Raw genomic sequence first — 24,395 nt, forward strand, 5'->3', positions numbered from 1 at the left:
AACGGCGGTGAAAACATAAACAATGTAGCGTTACCATGAAAGCCATTCATGGAATTCATCCTCTAGGTTGATTCTCCGGTTTACACTCATTGTTGTTTTGTTTTGATCCACTATTTTTATGTAAAGAAGTAAAGAAACTGCTCATAGAAATAAGCTTACATCATATATGTTTGTATTGTTTCAGAGAGGAACTTCAGCAGGCCAAGCATTGGATGACCGACAGAGACAAATCATTCAGACCCATACTCCATTTCAGAAGGTGGCGGTAATGCACCAAACTTTGTTTGCCAACCGCCATAAAACTAGAAGAAGAATATTGCTGCCTGTGCAGTTATGGGAGGTAGCAGCAACATTTTCACCGACGGAGGCAATTTTCAGTCTTTGAGCTGTCTGCTACAAATATCTGAACACTGTAAACTGTAGTTTTGCAAACAGGTTAGTGTTTCGCTTAACTTGGACACCTCTCGCTCGCTTAACGCTAAAGTTTGCTACACGCAACGTATCTGGCTAACGTTAACGTTAGCGTAGTTGGCTAACCTCACCTTGTAAACAATGTTAAACATTAATGTGATGAATTATTCAGGTGTGATCTCTCATCCAGTCAAATGTAGGATACAATTTGACAAGCACAGTTGGCTGACACAGTGGCTATCTGGAAATAAGTATATTGATTGACGTTTATTTTATGGTCTAACTGTTAGGTTGACGTTGAATGCACACACTGCGATGACTGACATTACTTTGCTGTCCCTTTGGGGTCCCTTTGTGTTACCCGGCCCAGACAAAAAAAAAAAATCACTTGTCGGAGGTGGTTAAGTCTGGTCTTATGATTTTTATAATCCTCCATCATGTGTATGGGACATATTCTGATGGGATAACCTAGCTGCAAAGTGGTGGCTAAATTGTATTTATCATGGCTAGTCTACCCATATCCTATTAGGCCATGTTGGACTATGCGTAATGGTGCATCAAAGTAGAGAGACGTGTCTTAATTAATGTGTTTCAGAAACTATTTACTTTAGGTGTTCGAATTGGATGCCCCTTAATGGTACACATGCATAGTTCAAACAGTCAATTACAAACATGTTTTCAAAGTACTGATCACAACCAGTAGACTACAAGTCTAGTAGCTTCAGTTTGACAAGATTGCCCATCTTCATTAGTGAACACCAGCCGAATGAAGCACCCTTTCCATCAAAAGTGTAATTGTTTTTTTGAGAATTAATTCAATAATTAAATAATAATTAAAAATAAGAAGCATAGATTTATATATTTTCTCATGAGGTCGATGTCCCATTTAAAATAATGTTAAAGCAATTTATACTCAATAACAATTTCAGCTTTCCTGTGAGAAATAACTGATGGATACACCTCACCAGAATTGTAGTCTATTTGTTAACATTGAGAGAAAGTTGTAGGCCGCTGTAACTTGGTTACTGGTTCCTACACTGGATTTTGTTATTGCGTCAATGAGTGTGTATTAATATAAAAGCTGTGATGGTATACTATATCCATTGCATGTTAAAGATGTCATATCAGGTGAATGTTTAATTGTTTTGACAGACTGTTCTGTATCTAACATTGCAGTTCCCTTTAACTTGTGGCCTTGAGGTCCTCCATCATGGGTGCTGAACAAAGTGGTGATTCAGAGCATAAGCACTCCGACTGTGGTACGTCAGGTGATGAACATCAAACATTTTCTGGTCTGGTCTGGTTAATGTCAGGGAATAGTCATTCCATTCCAAATCAACTCATTTTAAATAATTTTCCTGACTCACCAGTAAGTCAGAGTCTGAGTAAGTTTAGTATCTTTAGTTTCTGGTGTAAATCAGTAATAAACTAGATGTACCGCGTAGCGGTACAAAATATGACCGCCGCTCAGTCCTGCACATCCATTCCGCGAAAATAAATCATATTAATGAATTTGTCTCCATCTTCTACTCCATCCCCCACTCTTGAAACTTTTGTGTATGCTTGTTTGGAATGTGTGTTTGCACACATTCCGCACACAAAGTAGCCTACTGGCGCTGCAAAGGTGAATAGATTTGTTTCTGGGCCAAAAAATCTGTAACATTGTTATAAAACCTTTAAAATCTCTAAACAATCACAAGTAGGGCAGTTCATCACAGTCCATCCATTGCAACTGGACTGATGAAAGGTACACCTGTAGGCTACATTGTATTTGGGAAAAGCAGAAGGTAGCAGCATAATGTATTTATTTATGTATTATTAAACAAAACAATCCCTGTCAGTTCCATGCAGTTTTCAACAGCTATCAAGAAGAGAGGTCATGTCATGGATTTTTGTGAATGTTTCTTCTTCTACATATGCATAAGTTTAGTCATCTAGTTCAAATGATATTCAGCTTTATGGTCAATGCACAAATTAAATACCAGTAGTCTAAAACAAAATGCCGTTTTACCCAGTGGTGCAAATAACTGACATGTCCAAAGGGCCTTCATGAAATGCGTTGCGAGACTGTTCATACACATTTTAACGGGCAAAGTTGAAGAGCTACTCTCCGTTATTGTTTGTGCAAATAATATGCTGATTCATGTTCCCTTGCATTTTGCAACCATGAGGTCAATGGTTAAGCTCAATCTTTTGACGCAATCTTTTGATTTTCACCCAGCCTAGTGCATGGTAGGCGCCCGATAGAAATATTGTTTAATTTTGCGATTGAGATATCCACGCACTGGCGCCCCCCCTGCGACGTGTTCGCCCCCCGGTTTTAGAGCTATTCTAAATGCAAAAATGCATAGAGGGAGTTATGACAAAACCGTGACTGTTAACAAACTATAAGCTATATAAGGTAGGCCCTATGCTAGGCCTATTACACAACACAAATTGTCGCTAGGCTATGCTGGCGACCCAAATAAAATCTCCGTTGGAACCAATGGCTTACACCTTACAGTATCAAGCTGCCACCTCTTGGCGAAAAGTTAATAGTTTTGCATATCAGTAGTAATACATTTCACGTAGCTGTGAATCACGGAAAGGGCGAATGAAGTGGACACTTCTAAATGGAACCCAAACCACTGTACAGTAGCTCAAGGTCTGTGGCTAAAGCAGCCATAATGAAAGCGTTATCATTGTTTGGATACTTCACACACACGTGTTTTTTAATCGCATAGACTACAACTACCAAGCTGGAATCAAAGCACATCGACTCCCCTCTCACACCCTAAACACGCACTTCGAACAAACAAAAAGCGCCTCAGTCTCACGGAATAGCCATAGGCAAAACTGTATCTGACCGGTGTAATGTTGGTACTAAATCATTCATCGCAAAGAATGATTTTTGTAGCACGTGCAACAAATATGTGTAGGTACAGCCCTGCCCTGAATACATCTCAACGTGCGCTCTAAAACATCTGGTTTAAATGGAGATGTAGATCATCACGGGATCATAGACAGGTTATCTTTCAGGTAGCCTATATATTTTCCATTAAAAAACCATCACGTAGCGAACGTGTTGTGGCTAACTCACTTAGCTCCTGTTAGTAGCCTAGGTTATGGTCATAAGCAAATGAGATGACAGTCGAAAGATACAATTAGTGCTGTTATCGATTTGCTTGGTAGCCTATAAACGCATTTATGGTTTTCTACAAATACATCAATAATCAGATTGGCCTCCATCACTCAACCATGCTAACGGTAACATTTTTTACCTACGTTCTGCTATTGATAGGATTAACGTAGCCTACCTGCAGTAAAAAACAAGCATGTCCGATAAACATTCTCAGATTTATTTCGGCTTCAAGAGGAAATGGGAATTACATGTCATGCAGAAATCATCCTACCCTTAGACGTTCTCTGCGGTAAACTACTGTAGCCTACAGTCTTGTCCTTGTAGGAAGCATAGTGTCTTTCCAACCCACTTTAGATTAACTTCCAACAAAATTACGTCTCACTGCAACGATGCGCCATCTAGTGGACAAACGACTACTTATCGCCAATACTGGAAATGCAGCCATGATGATGATGATGAATATTTATTTTGGCTTTCTTTTAATCCTACTGAATTTGTAATTATGTATCGGCCGTTCTAATACCGATAGTATGTGGGTGCCTGTGTGTGTGTGTGCATGTGTATATGTGTGCACCACCATCTACAGGCCAATGAGTGTAGAGTCACTAAATGTACACATAACTTAATTTTTTAGACCCCCCCATGGATGAAATTCTACGAAACTTGGCATACCCCCAGAGAATGTCAGGTTAATCATACACATAAAATTTGGTGAAGTTCTGAACGTCTTTACTGAAGAGAGGGGCGATTAAAGCAGAATGATATTGCATTTTCATTTTTTACCGGGGGGGGGGTGCAAATCACAAATGAGTGATTATGGGCTAAGTTGATGTGGGCCCTTGAGACCAACATACCATAAACATTTCTTCATCCTCGGTGCCACGGTTCAGGTAGTTATTTAGGAAAAACTGAATTTTTTTGGGTTTCGGGGGGCCCAGCGCGGAGGGGGAGTGGCCCCCGGGGACCAAACGAAATTTTTCCGTAAAAGTCTAGTGGGGCTACATACCCACCAAATTTCATGTGCCCCGGTGTTTCGGTGCCCCGGGTATCGTTGACCAAAATTTCAGGAAGTAGATGACGGGGAAAAAAAAAAAAAAAAAAAACTTTGACAATCCCTATATGACCGCTTCGCTAGCTTCGCTAGCGGCGGTCATAATGAGTGTTGCTAAAAGTGACACCGTTCAATAATTTGTGTTCAATTTCTAAATTTCTGTTCAACTTCTAAATTTGTTGGCAATCTTATGTTTGTTGACAATGTACAATTTATCCTGCAGCCCTTGTGCATGCTATCTGACTCTGCATTAGGAGTGGGCAACATTTTCTGACTGGTAGGCCTGCAACCCCTGGCAAAAATTATGGAATCATCACTCAAGGATGTACATTCAGCTGTTTTATTTTTTAGGAAAAAGACAAATCACAGATGTGCCTCAAAACATTTTTGTTCTGTAACAGATGAACATTCTGGCTTTGTGAAATATAGCTAAAAAAAAATAACAAAAAATGTAACAATTTAAGGCAATAAAGTACATATTGTCATGCCTTGACATACGTGTTGGACTGGATCTTAACAAATAAATCTAACAAATAAATCTAACTATAACTATAGTGGTGATCATAGCGGTGGCTTTCTTAATCTATTTAAATAATTTATTTATACTAACGTTTCCAACATGTTAGTATATATTTATTTCACTGTAAGAATCACATACTACAACATATACCTACACAATCATATTTTTGACAACAGAGTTTTATTTTAGCATGGGTTTTCTCCGTAAAAGAGACCTGCATATAACTTCACAGCATGCAGTTAAAATCCTTAAATTCACAGATGTGTCTTAGCTTTATTTTTGAGGCAAAAAACGTCTCTCTTAACAGCTGTCAGTATTTGATAAGACATGAAACATCCACTGGGATTTTGTTTCTTACTATTACACCTGACACAGGGAATCCGTGTTGGGTGGCTAATAGGGCTGCACAATATGTCTAAAATCTATCGTTATCGCGATATCAACGCTTGCGATGGACATACCGCATAGATTACTTAATTTTCGATACATTTTGATACATTTTCTGTGCCGCACGCATTCCATACAGTCTATGGTGTATTCACATTCTGAATGTCAACATATTTTACCAAACCGATGCTGTCATGCAGCCCTAGAAGCCCGTCCCCCACCAGTTTAGGTGTGTGGTGTTTTAGGTGTTGAGGCAGGAGCTAAGTCGTGATGGCTGAAGATAGTGAGTCAAGCGAGGTAGGCGAAGAGGAATTGGTGACTAAAAGGAAAAACACGTCTGTTATAGGGAAATATTTTGGTTTTATGAAGGCCGACTTATTACAAACACAGCGCCAAATGCGTCCTTCTCCACCGTGTTCAAATAAACAATTTCTTTCGTTGTTGTTATAGGATCAGAAGATAGCCTATCTGTCTTTCACTGTAAGGCTTGTATTTCATAATTTGCATTTAGCAAAAGCCCCAGACAGCAGCAGAGAGGTAATCAGGATTCGTTATTTGTAAAAGTTGTTTAGCCTACTTTGTTAGCCTGGACTGTGTGATCGCAGCCACTTACTTTCACTTTCCGCTGCCCTCATAGTCGGCATGCCGATAGCCTAATAACGTGGGATGCGCAGCGTATGAGGTTACAGACTGGGATACTTAAGATTTTAGATGAGTGACCGCCGCGATATAGCTTAAGTACAGTAGCTTTTTTGCTAGGTCCAGCGAAGGCTGGCAATGTGGAATATTCCGCTGGTTGGTGCGCAAGTATTCAGATTGGCTGTCTATCCGTCTTTTACAAGGATTTTCTTGGAGCACATCTTCCACACAACTTCGATAGCCTAGTCAGTGGGTATCTTAGCTGTCCACCTAGGCTACATAATATACTGCTCAAAAAATTAAAGGAACACTTACAGTTTTCCACAATTGTTTTCCACTACATTCACAGAATGTCTGACAGTTCTTGCAAAATAAAACACTCGCCTTAAAAGTTTTTCTTCTGCTCAGAATCAAACAGTGTCAGCAACAATCCAGTGTATGATTGAAGTGTCCCCTTAATTTTTGAGCAGTATATTTTATATTGTTTATGTAGAAAATTATACATTTATTTCTGTAATTATACATTTACCCCCCCCCCCCCCCCCCACCCTTCAGTCTATGTTAGCAGCAAGTAGAATGGAGAAAAACATTAAATATTTAAATATCGCAAGTTATATCGTTATCGCAGTACTCAATAATGTTATCGCATATCGCATGTTTTCCTAATATCGTGCAGCCCTAGTGGCTAAGCGGCTGCTTAGCAGGTAAAGCATGTTTAAACGGCTATAGCCTGCATTTAAGGGGCAGCCGTGGCCTACTGGTTAGCGCTTCGGACTTGTTACCGGAGGGTTGCCGGTTCGAACCCTGACCAGTAGGCACGGCTGAAGTGCCCTTGAGCAAGGCACCTAACCCCTCACTGCTCCCCGAGCGCCGCTGTTGTTGCAGGCAGCTCTATGCACCGGGATTTGTGTGTGCTTCACCTCACTGTGTACTGAGTGTGTTTCACTAATTCATGGATTGGGATAAATGCAGAGACCAAATTTCCCTCACGGGATCAGAAGAGTATATATACTTACTTACTACTTATACTTAAAAACAATTTATGAGGTAGAAATTATGCCACATGTCTAAATGCTATGCTGTTGATGCTAATTCGAAAGTTTGTTTATATCTAGTGACACTGCAGTCATGGAAACTGAACATCACACTTCGGTACTCTATTCTTCTTTCAGATCATGTAGAGGAAACAAATATGGAATCACTCAATCATGTGGAAAAGATTATGGAATCACAAATCTAAAGTCGCTATGTCCGCTTGCATTCTTTGAGATGCAGAATTTACTACTGTAGAACAGTATTCTTCATCAATCAGGTTTCAACTTAGCCGTAGCCGAACAGCAGTTGACAGATCAGCTTTACAGGATGGTGCCTTGTCATGCACCATTTTCTTCAGTTTCCGCCATAAATTTTCAATGGGATTGATATCCAGACTTAATTTGTCTTTCCTGAAGATAACATTCTTTGCTCTATGGAAAGATACATTATCATATTGATTAATGACCATTCACCAAAACTGAATGACAAGTGTCCAACATTTCAATTTACAATGTGCATTTGCTGTAGAGGTCATTACTGCCATCTCCCCTGGTCCTTTACGTGCAACCCCATATCTTCACTGACTCTGGAAACTTTCTTGTTTTCTTCAGGCAGTCATCTTTATATTTTTTTGAGCTATGTTTCTCAAAGCCAGAATGTTCATCTGTTACAGAAAAATAGTTTGAAACATATCTGTGATTTGTCTTTTTTTCTAACAAATAAAACAGCTGAAATTAACATCTTCCAACAGTAGCGATTCCATATTTTTTGCCAGGGGTTGTATACCTAGTAGGGGTGTGCATCTCTCCCTTGTAAGAGGATCCGATGTATCAGCTAAGATACAATTCAGAAATTATAAATTTGAATGCCTAACAATTTGGTGTGATTCGATTACATTCAATGCAATAACACAGACATTTAGTTCCCCTTCTAAATCAGCCAATTCTATAAGGATCAAATAAGTATCAAAAACATCGGCTATATAAGAGACTGGAGAAGTATTTTTGTTACTTTCTGGTATGAGAAAAATGGTAGACAAATGTAGACTCCTTACAGAATTATGTCTTTTCCAAAAGACACAAATAGCAATGTTCTGATAATTGCAGTAGGAAAAATATAAAGCCAAACAATGATTATTGGGACATCGGTAGGGTTGGGCACCGAAACGCGGTTCTAATATGGCACCGGTGCCGACGCAAACGGTAGTAACTGCATCGAATAACAACGTGGATTTCGGTGCCTCATTTCGGTGCCACTTAAATCTCACATTTTTTTTTTTTTTTTAAATACGAGGCATCACTACACATCATGCACCATCTCTAACGTCTTGCTCTGATAGCAACACATCCAGATACAGTTAGCTAACATAAACACTAGATGTATAAGCTTAAAGCAGAGGGGTGCACCAGGCTAGTGGACAGTGTTTGACAGCTTGCATGACCCCATGCCAAGTAGGCTGGCCAATATCACGAGCTCCTGTCAAAATCTAGCAGTAGGCCTAACTACACACTAGTGTTGCACGGTGTATCGATACTAAAAAGGTATCACGATGCCTTCACGCAAAAAACAATACGATTTCCGACGTTTTTAGAATCGATACTTTGTTAAAATAATAACGTTCTGTGTCTGTGAACTGCTGCTCTCACTGCTTCTTGCACGCATCTAGGCAAGTGGGCATGTCAAGCAGGGAGCTCTGAGTGAGTGAGTGCGCAGGCAACGTCAACATAGTCTTTCCCGACAGTCTTCGGCCTACATCGCGAATAGTGAAGGCAAGCCATCAGGTACACAGAGGCCTGTTTGTAAAATATGTTTCAAAGTAACTTAAAAGCAGTAGGCTACGCATGGAACTTGGCTAAACACCTCACAGACATATCCCAAAAATGTTAAAGAGTTCAAAGAACGACTGGTTAACGAATATAGAAAACACGACTACATGGTTAGTGCCAAGTTCTTCTCTTCTGTTTTAGTCTAGCCTAAGTGAAACGAGTATGGTTCTCTGGGATAAAGCGAACCATCCTTCATCAATGAATTTTGATGTGACAACGAGCTGTAATCATTTTGATGAGACATAACGAGTTGTAATCATAGGGTGCTAACGTGATGAAAGCGCAATGTTCACGCCAGAATAACATTACCATAACTTGTAAACAATCTATTTCATGTTCGGTCAGTACTATTGGTAATATTTGTCACGGCATGTAGACTGCAATTTGTTCAATAATTATTGCCCAGATGTAGGATAGGCTACCCGAAATGCGCTAATTAAAGCCCACAGCAATACCACCAAAGCGTGTTGAGTCCTAATAATAATAGCGGGTTATTGTTACGTGAGCAAATCATGTTATCAAAGAAATAGACGTAATGTAGGAATGCACACAGATATATTGCAACAGGTAATGGTGTAGGCCTATCTAACGAAGACCTGAGTGGTTGGAACGTCGTACTTGTACACTGGGCGCAAAGAAGACTATCCTCACATTTTTTCCCTAAAGTTGCAACTGTCAAGGAAATCAGGAAGGCCTAGAGTAGACTATACTGTAAATCAGATGGCCTAAAGATTAGCCCCCTCTGCATAGCATTCAGTGATTTGCATACAGTAATTTCAACACTGACCTTGATCTAGCCTAGTTTGGCTATTTAAAGCTACTTTATTGCCAAAACACAACACAATGTAAATAGTGCTGTCAGTTAAACGCGTTATTAACGGCGTTAACGTAAACCTATTTTAACGGCGTCAATTTTTTTTATCGCGAGATTAACGTTCTTTTTGGTGTAACAAACTTTAGTTTTTTCACAAGCTGTTCCAACAACTAGTAACGTCAACACCACACTGGATCTAGCTAGACCGTGCTGCATGTACACGCCCCCTTTTAGGGGAAAGGGAGCTGTTTGGATAATGGAAACCTATGCTGCATAGAAGTGGGGAGCGAAAAGGGGTTATACTTACTAAATCTTGAAACAAACGTGAATAAAAGGCACACAATAAGGTTGGTGTAAGAGTTATCTGTGTGTTTATGGGATTAATGTGACCATTATGTTCCTATTTTTTGCTCTTTCCAGTTTAGCCTACTAACAGGAGTAGGCTATCACGAATGTAGGCACAGTCAAACTGCCCGTGGCTGACTATAACTAAGTTCGGCAAGCTTAACTTTACATGTCATAACATCAACTAAACATAAGTCACACATTCATTCTATCACTTGTAATATGAACGTAGCCTTTTTCCTACAACTAGGTGAGATAATTGGCTATGCCTGTTATACTGAAGTTCCACAGTTAGCTAGCTAGCAAGCTAACCGTTTTACATGGGATATGGTAAGTGTAGCTAGTAGCCTACGTGCTGAATGGGTTGTAATGTAGCCTACATCGTTTCGACATGAGTAAGTTACATACACATAATTCTTTATAACTGCCGTGTTAGTAAAATTATTGAATGGCCTGTAAATTAATAACTAGATGTAACGTCAAGGTGTGATTAGGCTATCTGTCTTTCCCATTAGAATCAATGATATATGTAGGCTATGTTAACTTGTTTTCCGCTAAAATGGGGCGTGATGCAGATTAAATGTAACCTATCGATGCGCCTTTAGTAGGCTACGTAAATACATGCTGCACACACTTGTTTGGGCTTACGAGCTGGCCAAAGAGTAGATTCATACAATAAACACCAACGCAGTTCTGAACTCCCGGTCAGCTGAATGGTGTTTTAAATTGCTGTGGACACCGATGCCGACATGAGTACGATATGCACTCTGCTTTCGACATTCATTTACTGTACATTAGATTCCATTCTTTTCAATACAACTCTGCACACCAGCATCACACTTTGCCGCTGTAAAAAACACGATTCAGTTATATTTGGTCGACGCCGCTCCATAAAATCTATTGTTCATCCAGTGTTAGAGTGTTAAAAACTGATGTGTGTGGCAAGTGACAGTGCACCATAGACTATAGGCCTATAAAATGGCAGTGCAGTCATGTCGAAAGTTCCTTATTTTCAACTGAACTCAAAGATAATGAATATAGTATTTTATGTTTGTTATGCCCTTTATTAGCTATATTTCTGAAGAATATATTGTGTTGCCTCAGGTCTGCTGCACATCTTTTGAAATTTGATTTGAAATAATCAAATAGACCTATGTCTTAAAGTTAAGTTAATGAAGTAACTTGCTTTGCCTTCATTTGAATCCTAATCAAGATACACAATAATTGCTTTATATTGTTAACATGGACTCCTGGAAAGTTCAGAAATGCAAAATAATATATTTTTAATCATGCGATAAAATATGTGATTAATCTTGATTAACTATAGGAATTCAGCGATTAATTATGATTAAAATTTTTAATTGTTTGACAGCACTAAATGTAAATGAACTATAACAAACAATAAAGGACTTAGTCATACAAAGTAGGCCTACTATTTTACTGACTATAAAAAATAATAATTATGTAGGAAGTTTAGAACTCAGAATTGACCTGCACACTACAAAAGTGCACCGAATTCAACACAAATGACTCAATACACTTGGAGGAGGTATGAGTCCTTTCTTTTCCAGATATCTTAGGATTTCGCCGTAGTATCGTTTCAGTATCGAGCATCGTGATATTTATGGCAGGTATCGTATCGATATCATAATTTTGGTATCGTGACAACACTACTACACACAAGCAAAAGGCTATGAAACAACATCAACAGTATACTTTACACAATAATCTTGCTAATGTGCTAACTGGCATTTATTTGAAATATTATCAGCAAAGTTGTAATGTGAAAACTTTATTTCACGGTGTGTTCCGAACAACATAATGACATGACATGATTCTTTCATGTGCATGAGGCCTATATAGCATCACAATGAATATGAAGATCATGCTAAAAGTTAGCTTGCAAAAACACAAATACCGTGGCTTTAATTTACGGGCTTTTCCCAAATCACGGAAGTAACGTCGACGCAGCGGTATAGTAGCAGATAGTAGTATCCATCAGGCAAGTCTTATTTAAATAAACTGGTGTATTTACAAACTTTTCAATGCCTCGTTTTATGAATAAAGAACATACTGTAGAAGTTTCGTACCATTCAGGGCATTATTAGTGGGGTAATTTACGAGATAAAAGTTGGTACCATTACGACTGCAGAAACTCATTCGTTTCTGACAGCGCTACTCGACCAGGGTTCGACCAAGGGAAAACAGGTTCTGGGAGGGTGTTTGGCTCGGGGTCATGGTGCAAAGGACCCTAGGGTGAAATTACTCCGAACCATCGCTTTAACCCTTAGAACCCGATTGATGCAAAGTGCGTCAAAAAACACACCCTTTCTTCTCTGTTACATTGCTCCGCAACTGTTCATCGCAGCGAGATGAAACCTTTATTGCGTGACAGAGCAGAAGTGGGGCTTTCCAACGAGACCACGCGCCTGTCTGTACGTTAAAGTATGAAAATATATATTTTTTTTTATTAAATCAAATTGCATCATATTTACAGTCTATACTTCTCTGCGTTCACCTGCGCACCCATTACTCTCGTTTGAATTACTCGCGAACCCGTGATCGCATAGATATGGCAAGCATATCAGATGAAAGAGGAGACACAGGGCTATCCATTGGTATCATGTATATCGATCCTTCTGGCTTATAAAAACAGACGAAGTGACTGCAAAATAATAACGTCATGTACACAAACCAATGCTGCACACCCATTACTCCCGTTTGAATTACTTGCGGACCTGTGATCGGATAGATATGCCACGCATGTCAGATGAAAGAGGAGACACAGAGCTATCATTTGATACCAAGTACATCGTTCTGTGTTATAAAACAGACGAAGTGACAGCAAAATAATAACTTCATATAGCTGGACTTACCCCACGTTTTTGTCTGTTTTTGTGGCAAAGCATGTTTATAATCCAACGCTATCATGTGTTTCTCTATGGCAAAGCATGTTCATAATCCGGTTTTGAAATCCTAACAAATTCCTGCATGGCATCCAATTCAAGGCTCACATTGCATCCCAATTTGTTCAACAAAGAAACACCTTTTTTGCCTTTACTTTGTTCATGGCAATGCAGTAAAAAGTTGAGAATCATTATGAGTGCATAGTTGCATACACCATAGGCGCACACGGGCTAACACACAAACTCGGGTCAAGTCAGATCAGATCAGTTCGTGTCACAAATATGGAGCGCAGAAAGGTCATTTTTCATCACTACCGGTAAATAAAAAATGGCATTAATTTCTGTAAATCACACACCACATATTTCTGTAAATTGCTCAGCCCCAGGGTATCCCTCCAACATGGCAATTATATTGCCCGATCAGGACTGTCTGCCCTACACATACATGAAATGCATGTAGAGCTATGAGCTTGCTGTGGTGAGATACATGTCAAAATATAATAATTTTTATAATACGCTTTTTATATTTTAATTCTTTAAAAATCCAAATAAAATCAATGCTAGTACTAATACATGAAATGATGGCAGATCTGGATGGCCTAGACTCTGCTGAAAAAAAACAATATATAATATGTGTGTGTGGCACTTACAATGACCAGAATAAATCCTTATGAATAAAGATAGTGAAAATGCCCTAAAAACAGCTTAGGGTTCCAAGGGTTAAGCTGCTCTGACGGGGTAGCCTGTTAGCGCATAGTTGCTGTTAAAATGCCTAGCGCTGGGAATCTAAACACTTCAACACCGGCATATTATGTAACATGTTTAAAATTATTGCGTGTTATGGGGGAAAACATCATTAAATGTCTTGAAGACGTTGTCCATGACCAGGCAGTTCCATGGCAAGTGGTTTTAACATACCTTATGGTAAGTCGCCTAAAATGTATAAACTTGAAAGCAGAGCTTACCATTGTGTGTGCATCCATGGTAAGCTGCTTTAACATTTAAATGTATTATGCGTAGAAGCAATGAGATATTGATAGAAAATTAAATATAACAGTTCAATTCCATGTTCCAATTTGTCTTATCAATAAAAAGCAATTCATGCTTTAGACCATTTTATTTTAAAGACAAAGTACCGGTTCAGGCACCGTTTTGGCACCGGCACCGTTTTAAAAGTATCGATTTAGCACTGGTATCGGATAAAACCCAAACGACACCCAACCCTAGACATGGGTATAGTAATATTACAAAGACAATAGGGTCACTTGCCTACTGTCCCACAGCACTGCTTCATCCCACTCGCCTACTGTCGCCTACATTGAGCTGGATCACGGTTGTGGTAGTACATGCAAGGTTATGCTAACTTTTGGAGAATTTAGGAGAAATATACAGGGGCAAGTAAACACAATGTAATGAAATAAACACTTAAATGTGTAAATCAGACTTTTTTGTTGTAGTAGTGTGACAGAATACATGCTAAGGTAGCAAACTAAACCAAAATCTAGAAATTGACCAGTGCATGAAAAAACTATGTTTTCACCTGCCGTGTCTCGCCTTAATAGAACAACGTGGATTCTTGCAACTTCCATAAAAACAGAGCAGAGACTATATAATACACTGTCTGGCATTGAGTATTGTATAGTCAAATTTGAAAATAACGTGGCCAAAAGCTATTGTAGCATAGTTAGTCTTCCTGTTAAAGATCTCAAGATCAATGATATATGCCTATCTGCTCCGCCATCTACCACACACAAAAGCTGGTATTGTGTTTCCTGAATCCTTACATTTAGGCATTCGAATGAAATTTCATTAAAAAAAACAATTTTTTTTCATTTGCCTACCAGTGTATGATGCTTGCATGAGGGAAACATCCCAAAACAATGGCACTCATATAATTGATGTTGTTTTGAGAAGTATTTATCATGCAAGCATCATGCAACCATGCAAAAGCAATAAATCTATTGTAATTATATTTTACATTAGTAAAGCAGTCCTCTGATGTGCATGTTGTGAACAATGTTAGCACTTTAAACATTGACTGTTTTGAAGTGCATGTATAAAACATAGCATAACAATAATAATTGTAATAAAGATAGTCATAACTAGATGTACCGCATAGCAGTACAAAATATGACCGCCGCTCAGTCCTGTACATCCGTTCCGCGAAAATAAATCACACTTCAATTTGTCTCCATATTTTACTCCATCCCCCACTCTTGAAACTTTTGTGTATGCTTGTTTGGCATGCCTGAGTGTGTGTGTGCGGCTGCACAGAAAGTAGCCTACTGGTGCTGAAAAGGTGAATAGATTGTAGAATAGCCAAAGAAGATGTAGCATTGTTATAAAACCTTTAAAATCTCTAAACAATCACAAGTAGGGCAGTTCATCACATTTCATCCATTGCAACTGGATTGATGAAAGGTCACTTACACCTGTAGGCTGCATTGTATTTGGGAAAAGCAAAAGGTATCAGCATAATGTTTATTTATTTATTTATTTATTTGTTTGTTTATTTATTTATTTATTTACAAAAACATCTCTGTCAGTTCCATGCCGTTTTCAACAGCTATCAAAAACAAAGGTCATTTTTGGATGGATGGATTTTTTTGTGAATGTTTCTTCTTCTACATAAGATTTTAGTCATCTTTAGTTCATGTAATACTTTATTGTCAATGCACAAATTAAGTAACAGTAGTCTGAAACGTTATTGTTAATGCACAAATTAAGTAACAGTAGTCTGAAACGAAATGCTGTTTTACATCTAGTGGTGCAAATAACTGACATGTCCAAATGGGCCTTGATGAAATGCGCCGCTAGACTGTTCATACACATTTTAACGGGCCAAAGTTGAAGAGCTGTTGTCCGTTATTGTCCGTGCAAATATAGGCTGATTTATGTTCCCTTGCATTGTGTAACTGAGGTCCATGGCTAGTCTGGCTTTCACCAGACCAAGCTCAATCTTTTAAGAAATCAAAAAATAAATAGCGGGCAGATCAGGCTGGGTTCACCAAGCCTAGTCCATAGGCACCCAAAATTGTTCACGCTCTGGCTATTCTAAATGCAAAAATGCATCAGGGAGTTATGACAAAACTGTAACTAACAAACTAGATCCTAATAGAAAGCTGTTAGCTTCCTTAAGCTACAGGTAGGCTTATAAGGTAGGCCTATTTACAACATAAATTGTCAATAGGCTATGCTGGCGACACAAATAAAATCTCCTTTGGAAACCAATAGCTTACGCCTTACAGTATCAAGCGGACTTAAATTGCCATATCGTGGCGAAAAGTTGTAATAAAATTCACGCAGCTCCATGAGTCAAGGAAAGCGCGAATGAAGTAGCCACCTCTAAATGGGACCCACTAGCCTACACAGTAGCTTAAAGCAACACCAAAGAGTTTTTTATACCTTAAAATAATGTTTCCAAAATCGTTTCAGTGGTTCATCAACTCGTAACAGGGTGAACGGCAATTCTGCATTCGCTTCGCGGCCCTCTATCGGCTATAACCGCACTATGTAAGTTTGCCAGATCGGGTAGCGGATCTGTAGTTAGATGGAATAATAAGATATAAGAAACTACAAATTTGACTTGCATCTGATGTCGCAATACATCGTACTTTTATAAGTCATGCAAAATATTCTACCTTGTCTGTGAACATCGTTATTTGCAAAGCCGGTGCTGGATAAACAAATAGCGTGCGTGCGACAGAGGGAAAGTTCTTTGGTGTTGCTTTAAGGTGTGTTGCTAAAGCAACCATAATGAAATGAAGGTGTCATTGTTTGGATACTTCACACACACGTGCTTTTTAATTTCACAGACTACAACTACCAAGCTGGAATCAAAGCACATCGATTCCCCTCTCACACCCTGCACGCACTTCAAACAAAATAAACAGGCGTCTCAGTCTCACGCATGTATAGGCAAAACTGTATCAGACCGGTGTAACGTTGGTAAATCTTCCATGGCACAGAATGATTTTTGTAGCACGTGCAACAAATGACAGTCGAAAGATACAATTACAGTGCTGCTATCAATTTGCTTGGTATAACCGCATTTATAGTTTTCTACAAATGCAATCAATCAAATTGGCCTCCATCACTCAACCAACGCTAACGGTAACATTGCCTAGGTCCTTATTGATATTATAAGATTAACGTACCTGCAGTAAAAACCAAGCATGTCCGATAAACATCCTCAGATTTATTTATTTCGGCTTCAAGAAGAAATGGGAATTACATTTCATGTGAACATCATCCTATCCTTATTAGACGTTCTCTGCGGTAAACTATAGTCCTTGTAGGAAGCGTCCATTGTTATTCCAACCCACGTTTAACTTCCAACAAAATTACGTCTCACTGCAACGATGCGCCATCTAGTGGACAAACGACTACTTATCGCCAATACTGGAAATGCAGCCATGATGATGATGAATATTTATTTTGGCTTTCTTTTAATCCTACTGAATTTGTAATTATGTATCGGCCGTTCTAATACCGATAGTATGTGGGTGCCTGTGTGTGTGTGCATGTGTATATGTGTGCACCGCCATCTACAGGCCAATGAGTGTACAGTCACTAAATGTACACATAATCTATTTTTTTAACTACCCCCCCATGGATGAAATTCTACGAAACTTGGCATACCCCCAGAGAATGCCAGGTCAATCATACACATAAAATTTGGTGCAGTTCTGAACATCTTAACTGAAGATAGGGGCGATTAAAGCAGAATAATATTGCATTTTCATTTTTTACCGGGGGGGTGCAAATCACAAATGAGTGATTATGGGCCAGATTGATGTGGGCCCTTGAGACCAACATACCATAAAAGATTCTTCATCCTCGGTGCCACGGTTCAGGTAGTTATTTAGGAAAAACTGCTTTTTTTGCGGTTCGGGGGGCCCAGCACGGGGGGGGAGTGGACCCCGGGGACGAAACGAAATTTTTCCGTAAAAGTCTAGTGGGGCTACATACCCACCAAATTTAATGTGCCCCGGTGGTTCGGTGTCCCGGGTATCGTTGACCAAAAATTCAGGAAGTAGATGACGAAAAAAAAAAAAAAACTTTGACAATCCCTATATGACCGCTTCGCTAGCCGCGGTCATAATGATAATTTGATGGGGGGGGGGGGTGTAGGTGGAAATGCAGATACTTATGCTAAGATTATTAATACATAATTAACAGTTTACTTAATGAGCTTCTAACAAAAGTAGTCTGATATGTTATGTTTTGGCCCTTCAGTTGAGTTCAAAATAAAATGGACACACTGAAATAACAAACACTTGATTTAAAAAAAAAAAAAATAGTCACGACGAGTACGAATGAACAGGTATGATAAGGGATCAGATTCCAAAAATAATTCCGTGGAAATGCATGGATTCCAGTTGCTGCTACTGGAACAGTAAACTTCCTGAAGGTACTGTCTGTATAAATCGTCTTGTAAATAAACTACCAGTGCTTTTTCAAAGTTTTCAATGTCTCATTTTAAATGTCAGGGCCCTCGGAAGTCTACCAATGAAGTGTGGAGCTACTTTGAGCCTCGTAAATGGTATAAAACAGTGATTTATTTGCATGGCTAGGCCGATGCCCGAGGCACCCCCATCGAAAACCTGTTTGTAGCATCGGCTAACTAGTGCCAGATTTCGGAGTGCAGGGGACAAGCTGAGATGAGCTATGAGCCTAAAGTTCACACTTGGTATCATGTTTCAACACACTTTAGGTCAATATCACACCGAAATTCTCCTTTAGGAAGCTAAGGAAAAAAATTAAACATGAAATTGATATGGTCCCGGGCCGGGAGTTGGAGACTACTGATGAAGAACATGCTCCTCTACTATCCCTCATAGCATCTTGAATTATTAGGCTAACTATCCCTTCTAACATAGAACCTCAGTACAGATCTACAGACTACTAAAAGATACTAAAGATAATTATTTGCACTAACCAGAGGTGCATGCAATGCTAGATGAGCATGATTTATGTTGCCATGTACTGTATGTTCATGCAGTGGCAGTTGTTCATTATCAAAAAAAAATGCATGATTTGGATATAAGTGTATCACAATAAAGTCTGCTTGATGTAGATGTTGATTTCTGTTTTTATCTTCAGTGGTGGCCTCTCCTGCAAAACAAAGAGCCAAAATGGATGACATTGTAGTAGTTGCCCAAGGAACACAAACATTACGCAATATTCACAATGATCCGGATGTTATCAAGCTCCAAGAAATCCCAACTTTCCAGCCACTTCTGAAAGGTCAGGATACACTTTTCATGCATTTCATAAGAAATGCATACATGCTATAGTGTATGTTACACAATATGATGTTGAACATATGCTTGAGTACACATATTCCACTCTGTATTGATTTTGGCAGGGTTTTCCCTGCCTGAGACAAGCGTAGGCTTAGAGTCTAAGCATTTCTGGGGAGTGTTCAAAGCCAAATGAACATAAAAACATTTACAGTGCATCCGAACCTACATAAGAAATATTTGCATAATTTGGGGCAGAAGGGGAACCAATAGCAGTAGTTTCTGGGTCATTCTATATCAAAACAAGTTTAACAATGTAACATGAATAAAGCATGCTCACGATTTGTGCCTGTCTGCAAAAGAATGTTTAAAACCTTTGTGTCTCTTTAAATGGAGCTCTATTTTCAGGTGTTTTGAGTGGCCAAACCTCTCCCAGTAGTGTCTGTTTAGAGAAACTGGACACTGTAAATGTACTGCAGCTTTGTCTTCGCTACCAGGACCACCTCCATCAGTGTGCTGAAGCTGTGGCATTTGACCAGAATGCCCTTGTTAAAAGAATCAAAGAGGTATAACCTTGCCTTTAATTGTGTCATTTCTCCAAAAATCAATTAAGAATTGAGTGGGTATAGTCAAACGATTTTACAGCTTCTTTTGTCCAGATAAATTTTTACCTTTATATCACAGATTTATGTACGGCATACACAATCAGTTCATTGGTAAACCAATGATTGTGTATACATGTCTTAAATGTATATGTCTGTAAAACCTCAGGAGCTTACACTTGGTCTTAAAGGAACACGCCACCCAGTGTCAGTAGTAATATATGTTCTTACCTTAACTTTCACGAGTTGAGTCATACCTCTCCCGTGTCGGTACGTGCACTCAAACGCTCTGGTGCGCGATGCAAATGTGTTAGCATGTTGCTATGCTAGCGGGCTCAGACGTAGCCATAGAGGGAGGAAGATAGCAGTAATCAAAAACACACCGCTCTTCAGTATTTTGAAAGTGATTGCAGTACCAGTTTTGGCCACAATCTTACATATGGTTCCTTTAAGGTAAGAACATACAGCGGGGAAAATATATATTGAACACATCAACATTTTTTTCAGTAAGTATACTTCCAGTGAGGCTATTTGCATGAAATTTTCGTGTTTAACTTAGGTAATCCACACATATAAAAAAAATCCAAACATTAATGTTCATAAGTAGAGTTATGAGTAAAAAAGTGGAATGCCACAGGAAAAAAGTATTGAACACGCCTACTGAAATTTCTTAAATACTTTGTGGAAAACCCTTTATTTGTAATGAGAGCTTCAGGTCATTTCCTCTATGACGAAACTAATCAGTCGCAGTATTCAGGTGTGATTTTGGCCCATTCTTTTAAACAGATAGTCTTTTAATATTGAAGATTCCAGGGGTCCCTCTTGTAAATCCTGATCTTTAGGTAACTTCCAAAACTGTTGAATTGGATTTAAGTCAGGGCCTGAATTTCCTTTCTCTGAAACCAATTGAGAGTTTCCTTTGCTGAATGCTTTGGATCATTGTCCTGCTGGAAGGTCTAGCCATGTCTCATCCTCATTGTTCTGGTGGATGGCAAGATTCTCCCAGAAAAAATGGCTCCATTCATCACACGACTGTATGAAGTCTGCCAGTACCATGAGATGAAAAACAGCCCCACACTGTGATGCCTCCACCTACAAACTTCACTGTAGGTATGGTATTTTTAGGGTGATGCACAGTGCCATTTCTCCTCCAAATATGGTGTGTAGTATGACATCCAAAGAGTTATATTTTGCTCTCACCTGACCAGAATACATTCTCTTAGTATTTCATAGGCTTGTCCAAATGTTGTGTAGCAAACTTTCCATGAGCTTCGACATGTTTTTCTTTAGTAATAGAGTCATGTGGGGTGAGCGTGCATAGAGGCCATGGCGGTGGAGTGCATTACCTATGATTTTCTCTGTAACAATTTAACCTGCTGTCTCCAAGTCTTTCTGGAGTGGTCCTTGGCTCTTAGGCTACACTTCTGACTATCCTTCTGACTTCCTGGTCAGAAATCTTGTGAGGAGATCCAATTGATGATGTTCTTTCCACTTGCAGATAATGGCTCCAATACTGCTTACTGGATGATTCTGAAGTTTTGAAATGCATCTGTAACCAGATTTTTATTTTGTGTGGATTACCCAAGTTAATAATGTCTGTAGAAAATTGTATGCGAATAGCCTCTGTGGAAGTATACTTACTGAAAAAAATGGTGACGTGTTCAATACTTATTTTCTCCGCTGTATATTACTACTGACATTGGGTGGCGTGTTCCTTTAAGCTACGCCGGTCTTTACTCAGAGTTCTAAGTTCAACCTGATAGATACACTAGTTTCACCATCTAGGCTTAAGCCTTCCTGTCGCTAAGACCGGTTGTAAATCTTAGGCCTAATCGGTAGCAGGCGTAAGGTCAAAATTTAAGCACTTCTCACAATCGTTTATAGTACAAACTACACTGCTAACATTCTCATGCTTGGTTGTTAGCAAGATGGCGCTCAATTTAGCTAGACACTTGACTATCCCAGCTAGGCAATAATTAAATGGCTTTGTCGGTATCATTCACGGATAAAATTAAAAAAAAAACTTTATTAACATCTTATCTTATTAACATCCTAAAAGGATAATCATAGATTTGGAAACTTCAAAGAACATCTATGTATCTAGCCCATCCTGTTATACTTTCGTGTGCCTAAAAGTAACTGTAAGCAAACATTACAATATGTTAGCTAGAAAAAATTGCCTACTATCAGCTGTTACTGCATTCGTATGATTAACGTGGTTGGTTGATTAACGTTATTTATTGGGATTGTATTTCGTATTCCAATGGGGTCTTAGGTCTCTCAGTCTGTATATCATAGACTACTGTACAGACATATGTAAACTTTTTACCTATAACTGTAATAAAGTGTAGATTACATAGCCTCCTACCAGTCATTATGTTCTGCCAACTTGCATGTTGTTTCCATTGAGGTCTTCTCTCTCAAAAGATAAAGCTACACATCTTGCGTTTCCTTTGCTTATTCCATATCAAGACGATACCTAGAAGGAATGAATATATGTGAACTTTATTTATTTATGGAGTAAAACATGGCACAACTTTTAAGCATTATGGTTATGATTATAATTATATGATTTAGCAGACGCTTTTGTCCAAAGCGAGCAATAATAAACAATAATGTCAATGCAATATCAATGATCAATAGCTTAATAAAAAAAAAAAATCATAATATACAAACCATAATAAACTATAACAGCATCTCTTACATAACACACTTGTTGCCTCCAGTCACCAGTTACCACTGTTTCCTCTGAAGTGTGTGTGTGTGTGTGTGTGTGGGGGGGGGGGGGGTGCTCTAAAAGATGGCAAATAATCTTTGCTACTGGCAGTTAATGGTTGTTGTCATTGTTCCGTAGGCATTCACATGATTGCGCATCGTTAAGTCCTGTTCGTGCTATCGACGTAAAATCTATTCTAAAGACTGGTCTTAACAGTTAAGACTAGGCGTAGCAAAGACCAGGTGTTCATACATCTGCAAATGGGAAGCCAATTGACTCAGACCAAACCATACACTATTCCATTTAATCAGCACATTACTTCCAGAGCATTGAGGAGAGGTGTGAGTGGAGTGTCTGTTCAACTCCATATCACCATTTGTCAGGGGTACAGGCTGTACTATTAAAGTTCTTGTTAAAACTTTGTTGAGGTTTTAGTCTATAAATCACAACACCACCTTGCTGTAGCTCACAGTAGAGGAAACACCATGCAACACCATGTGTTTGGTTGATATTAGTCATTTCTTCTGAACTAACAGCCTGAATGTACTTTTTTATAATTGTTAGATGGATCTCTCTGTTGAAGCCTTATTTAGCATCATGCAGGAGCGGCAGAAGCGCTATGCGAAGTACGCAGAACAAATCCAGAAGGTAAATGAAATGTCCATGATTCTCCGGCGCATCCAGATGGGCATTGATCAGACTGTACCTTTGATGGAGCGTCTCAACAATTTACTCCCTGAGAGTGAACAACTTGAGCCTTTCAGCATGAAGCAAGACAGTGGGACCAAGTAGCAACACTCCTGATGTTGTGATGCCTCGACCTTGGATGGAGCAAATTTAAAGTCCCTTGCTCATTGACACGCTTCATACAAATCTGGGAAGCAAACAGAATTACACCACTGAACTGGTGAAATGTAGTTTTTTTTTTTTTTTTTAAGTATATTTTTTTGGCCTTTTATGCCTTTAATTTACAGGACAGTAGAGAATGACAGTAAACGAGTGGGAGAGAGAGTCGGGGTGGGATCCGGAAAGGACCACGGGGCGGGAATCGAACCCGGGTCGCCGGCGTACGGTGCAGGTGCCCCAGCCAGCCGCACCACGGCTGGGGCCAATGAAATGTAGTTTTAAAAGGCCTAAAAGCTTTACAGCTATTTCCTGTGAAGAGGTTGACTGAGGAGAATGCCTAATGTTGTTAATAGAATAATACGATTTGTATATTTGTTTTGATCTAATATCAATACTGTGCTATAAAGTTATCACTCAGTAATGTCTTTTAATGCTTTTGTGTCAATCTTATCCCAAAATTAAAAATACATAATAGATCCTTGTCAAGGCAACAGTAGTTTCCTGCTTTTTAAAGAGGTGATAGAATGCAAAACCGAGTTTACCTTGGCATAGTTGAACGGCAGTTCGGTATGTAAAATAAACTTACAGAGAACCTCAAAATCCTGTAAAACGGGCGAATCGTAACAAAGCTAATAGATGACGACAATGCGGCTGCACCTTATTAGGCTCTGGTCTGTACCTTTGTAAAACAGTTTTAGCAATCGAGTTCGCTGTGAATTTTAACACCGTGTGCAGTAGGGAATTCAGTGTAAGGACCCTTGTGATTGGAACACAACCTTAGCGAACATGCCCATTGATACTGTCTGGGGCTAAAAGTGTTTTGTAGATTGTTCCCAGACAATTGGCAGACATCGGCAAAGTTACAATGTTACTCCCTCTACTGTGCTCACACTCGTTGACTAGGGTGATTTTTAAGAATCAGAATTATGAC

General features: G+C 39.1%; 1 protein-coding gene across 3 annotated transcripts; it reads left to right on the forward strand.

Annotated features, from left to right (window-relative positions):
- The first annotated feature begins 314 nt into the window (after positions 1 to 314).
- On the forward strand, positions 315 to 23,945 carry borcs5 (BLOC-1 related complex subunit 5). Of its 3 annotated transcripts, none has more exons than XM_076302664.1 (5): positions 315 to 435; positions 1,588 to 1,679; positions 19,161 to 19,304; positions 19,697 to 19,866; positions 23,183 to 23,945. In XM_076302664.1, the coding sequence occupies exons 2-5, from the start codon at positions 1,622 to 1,624 to the stop codon at positions 23,408 to 23,410; spliced, it is 600 nt and encodes a 199-aa protein (XP_076158779.1). In that variant the 5' UTR covers positions 315 to 435; positions 1,588 to 1,621; the 3' UTR covers positions 23,411 to 23,945. The 3 variants fall into 3 exon arrangements, with proteins under 3 accessions (XP_076158779.1, XP_076158795.1, XP_076158787.1); XM_076302680.1 differs by having other exon boundaries at positions 19,709 to 19,866; XM_076302672.1 differs by having other exon boundaries at positions 1,588 to 1,670.
- The last annotated feature ends 450 nt before the right edge of the window (positions 23,946 to 24,395 follow it).

The sequence above is a fragment of the Alosa pseudoharengus genome, unplaced genomic scaffold (assembly GCF_046254945.1).
Source record: "Alosa pseudoharengus isolate Yale_2024_CS ecotype anadromous, Long Island Sound unplaced genomic scaffold, YU_APseudo_1.1 YU_APseudo_1.1_scf_10, whole genome shotgun sequence".
Taxonomy (NCBI): domain Eukaryota; kingdom Metazoa; phylum Chordata; class Actinopteri; order Clupeiformes; family Clupeidae; genus Alosa; species Alosa pseudoharengus.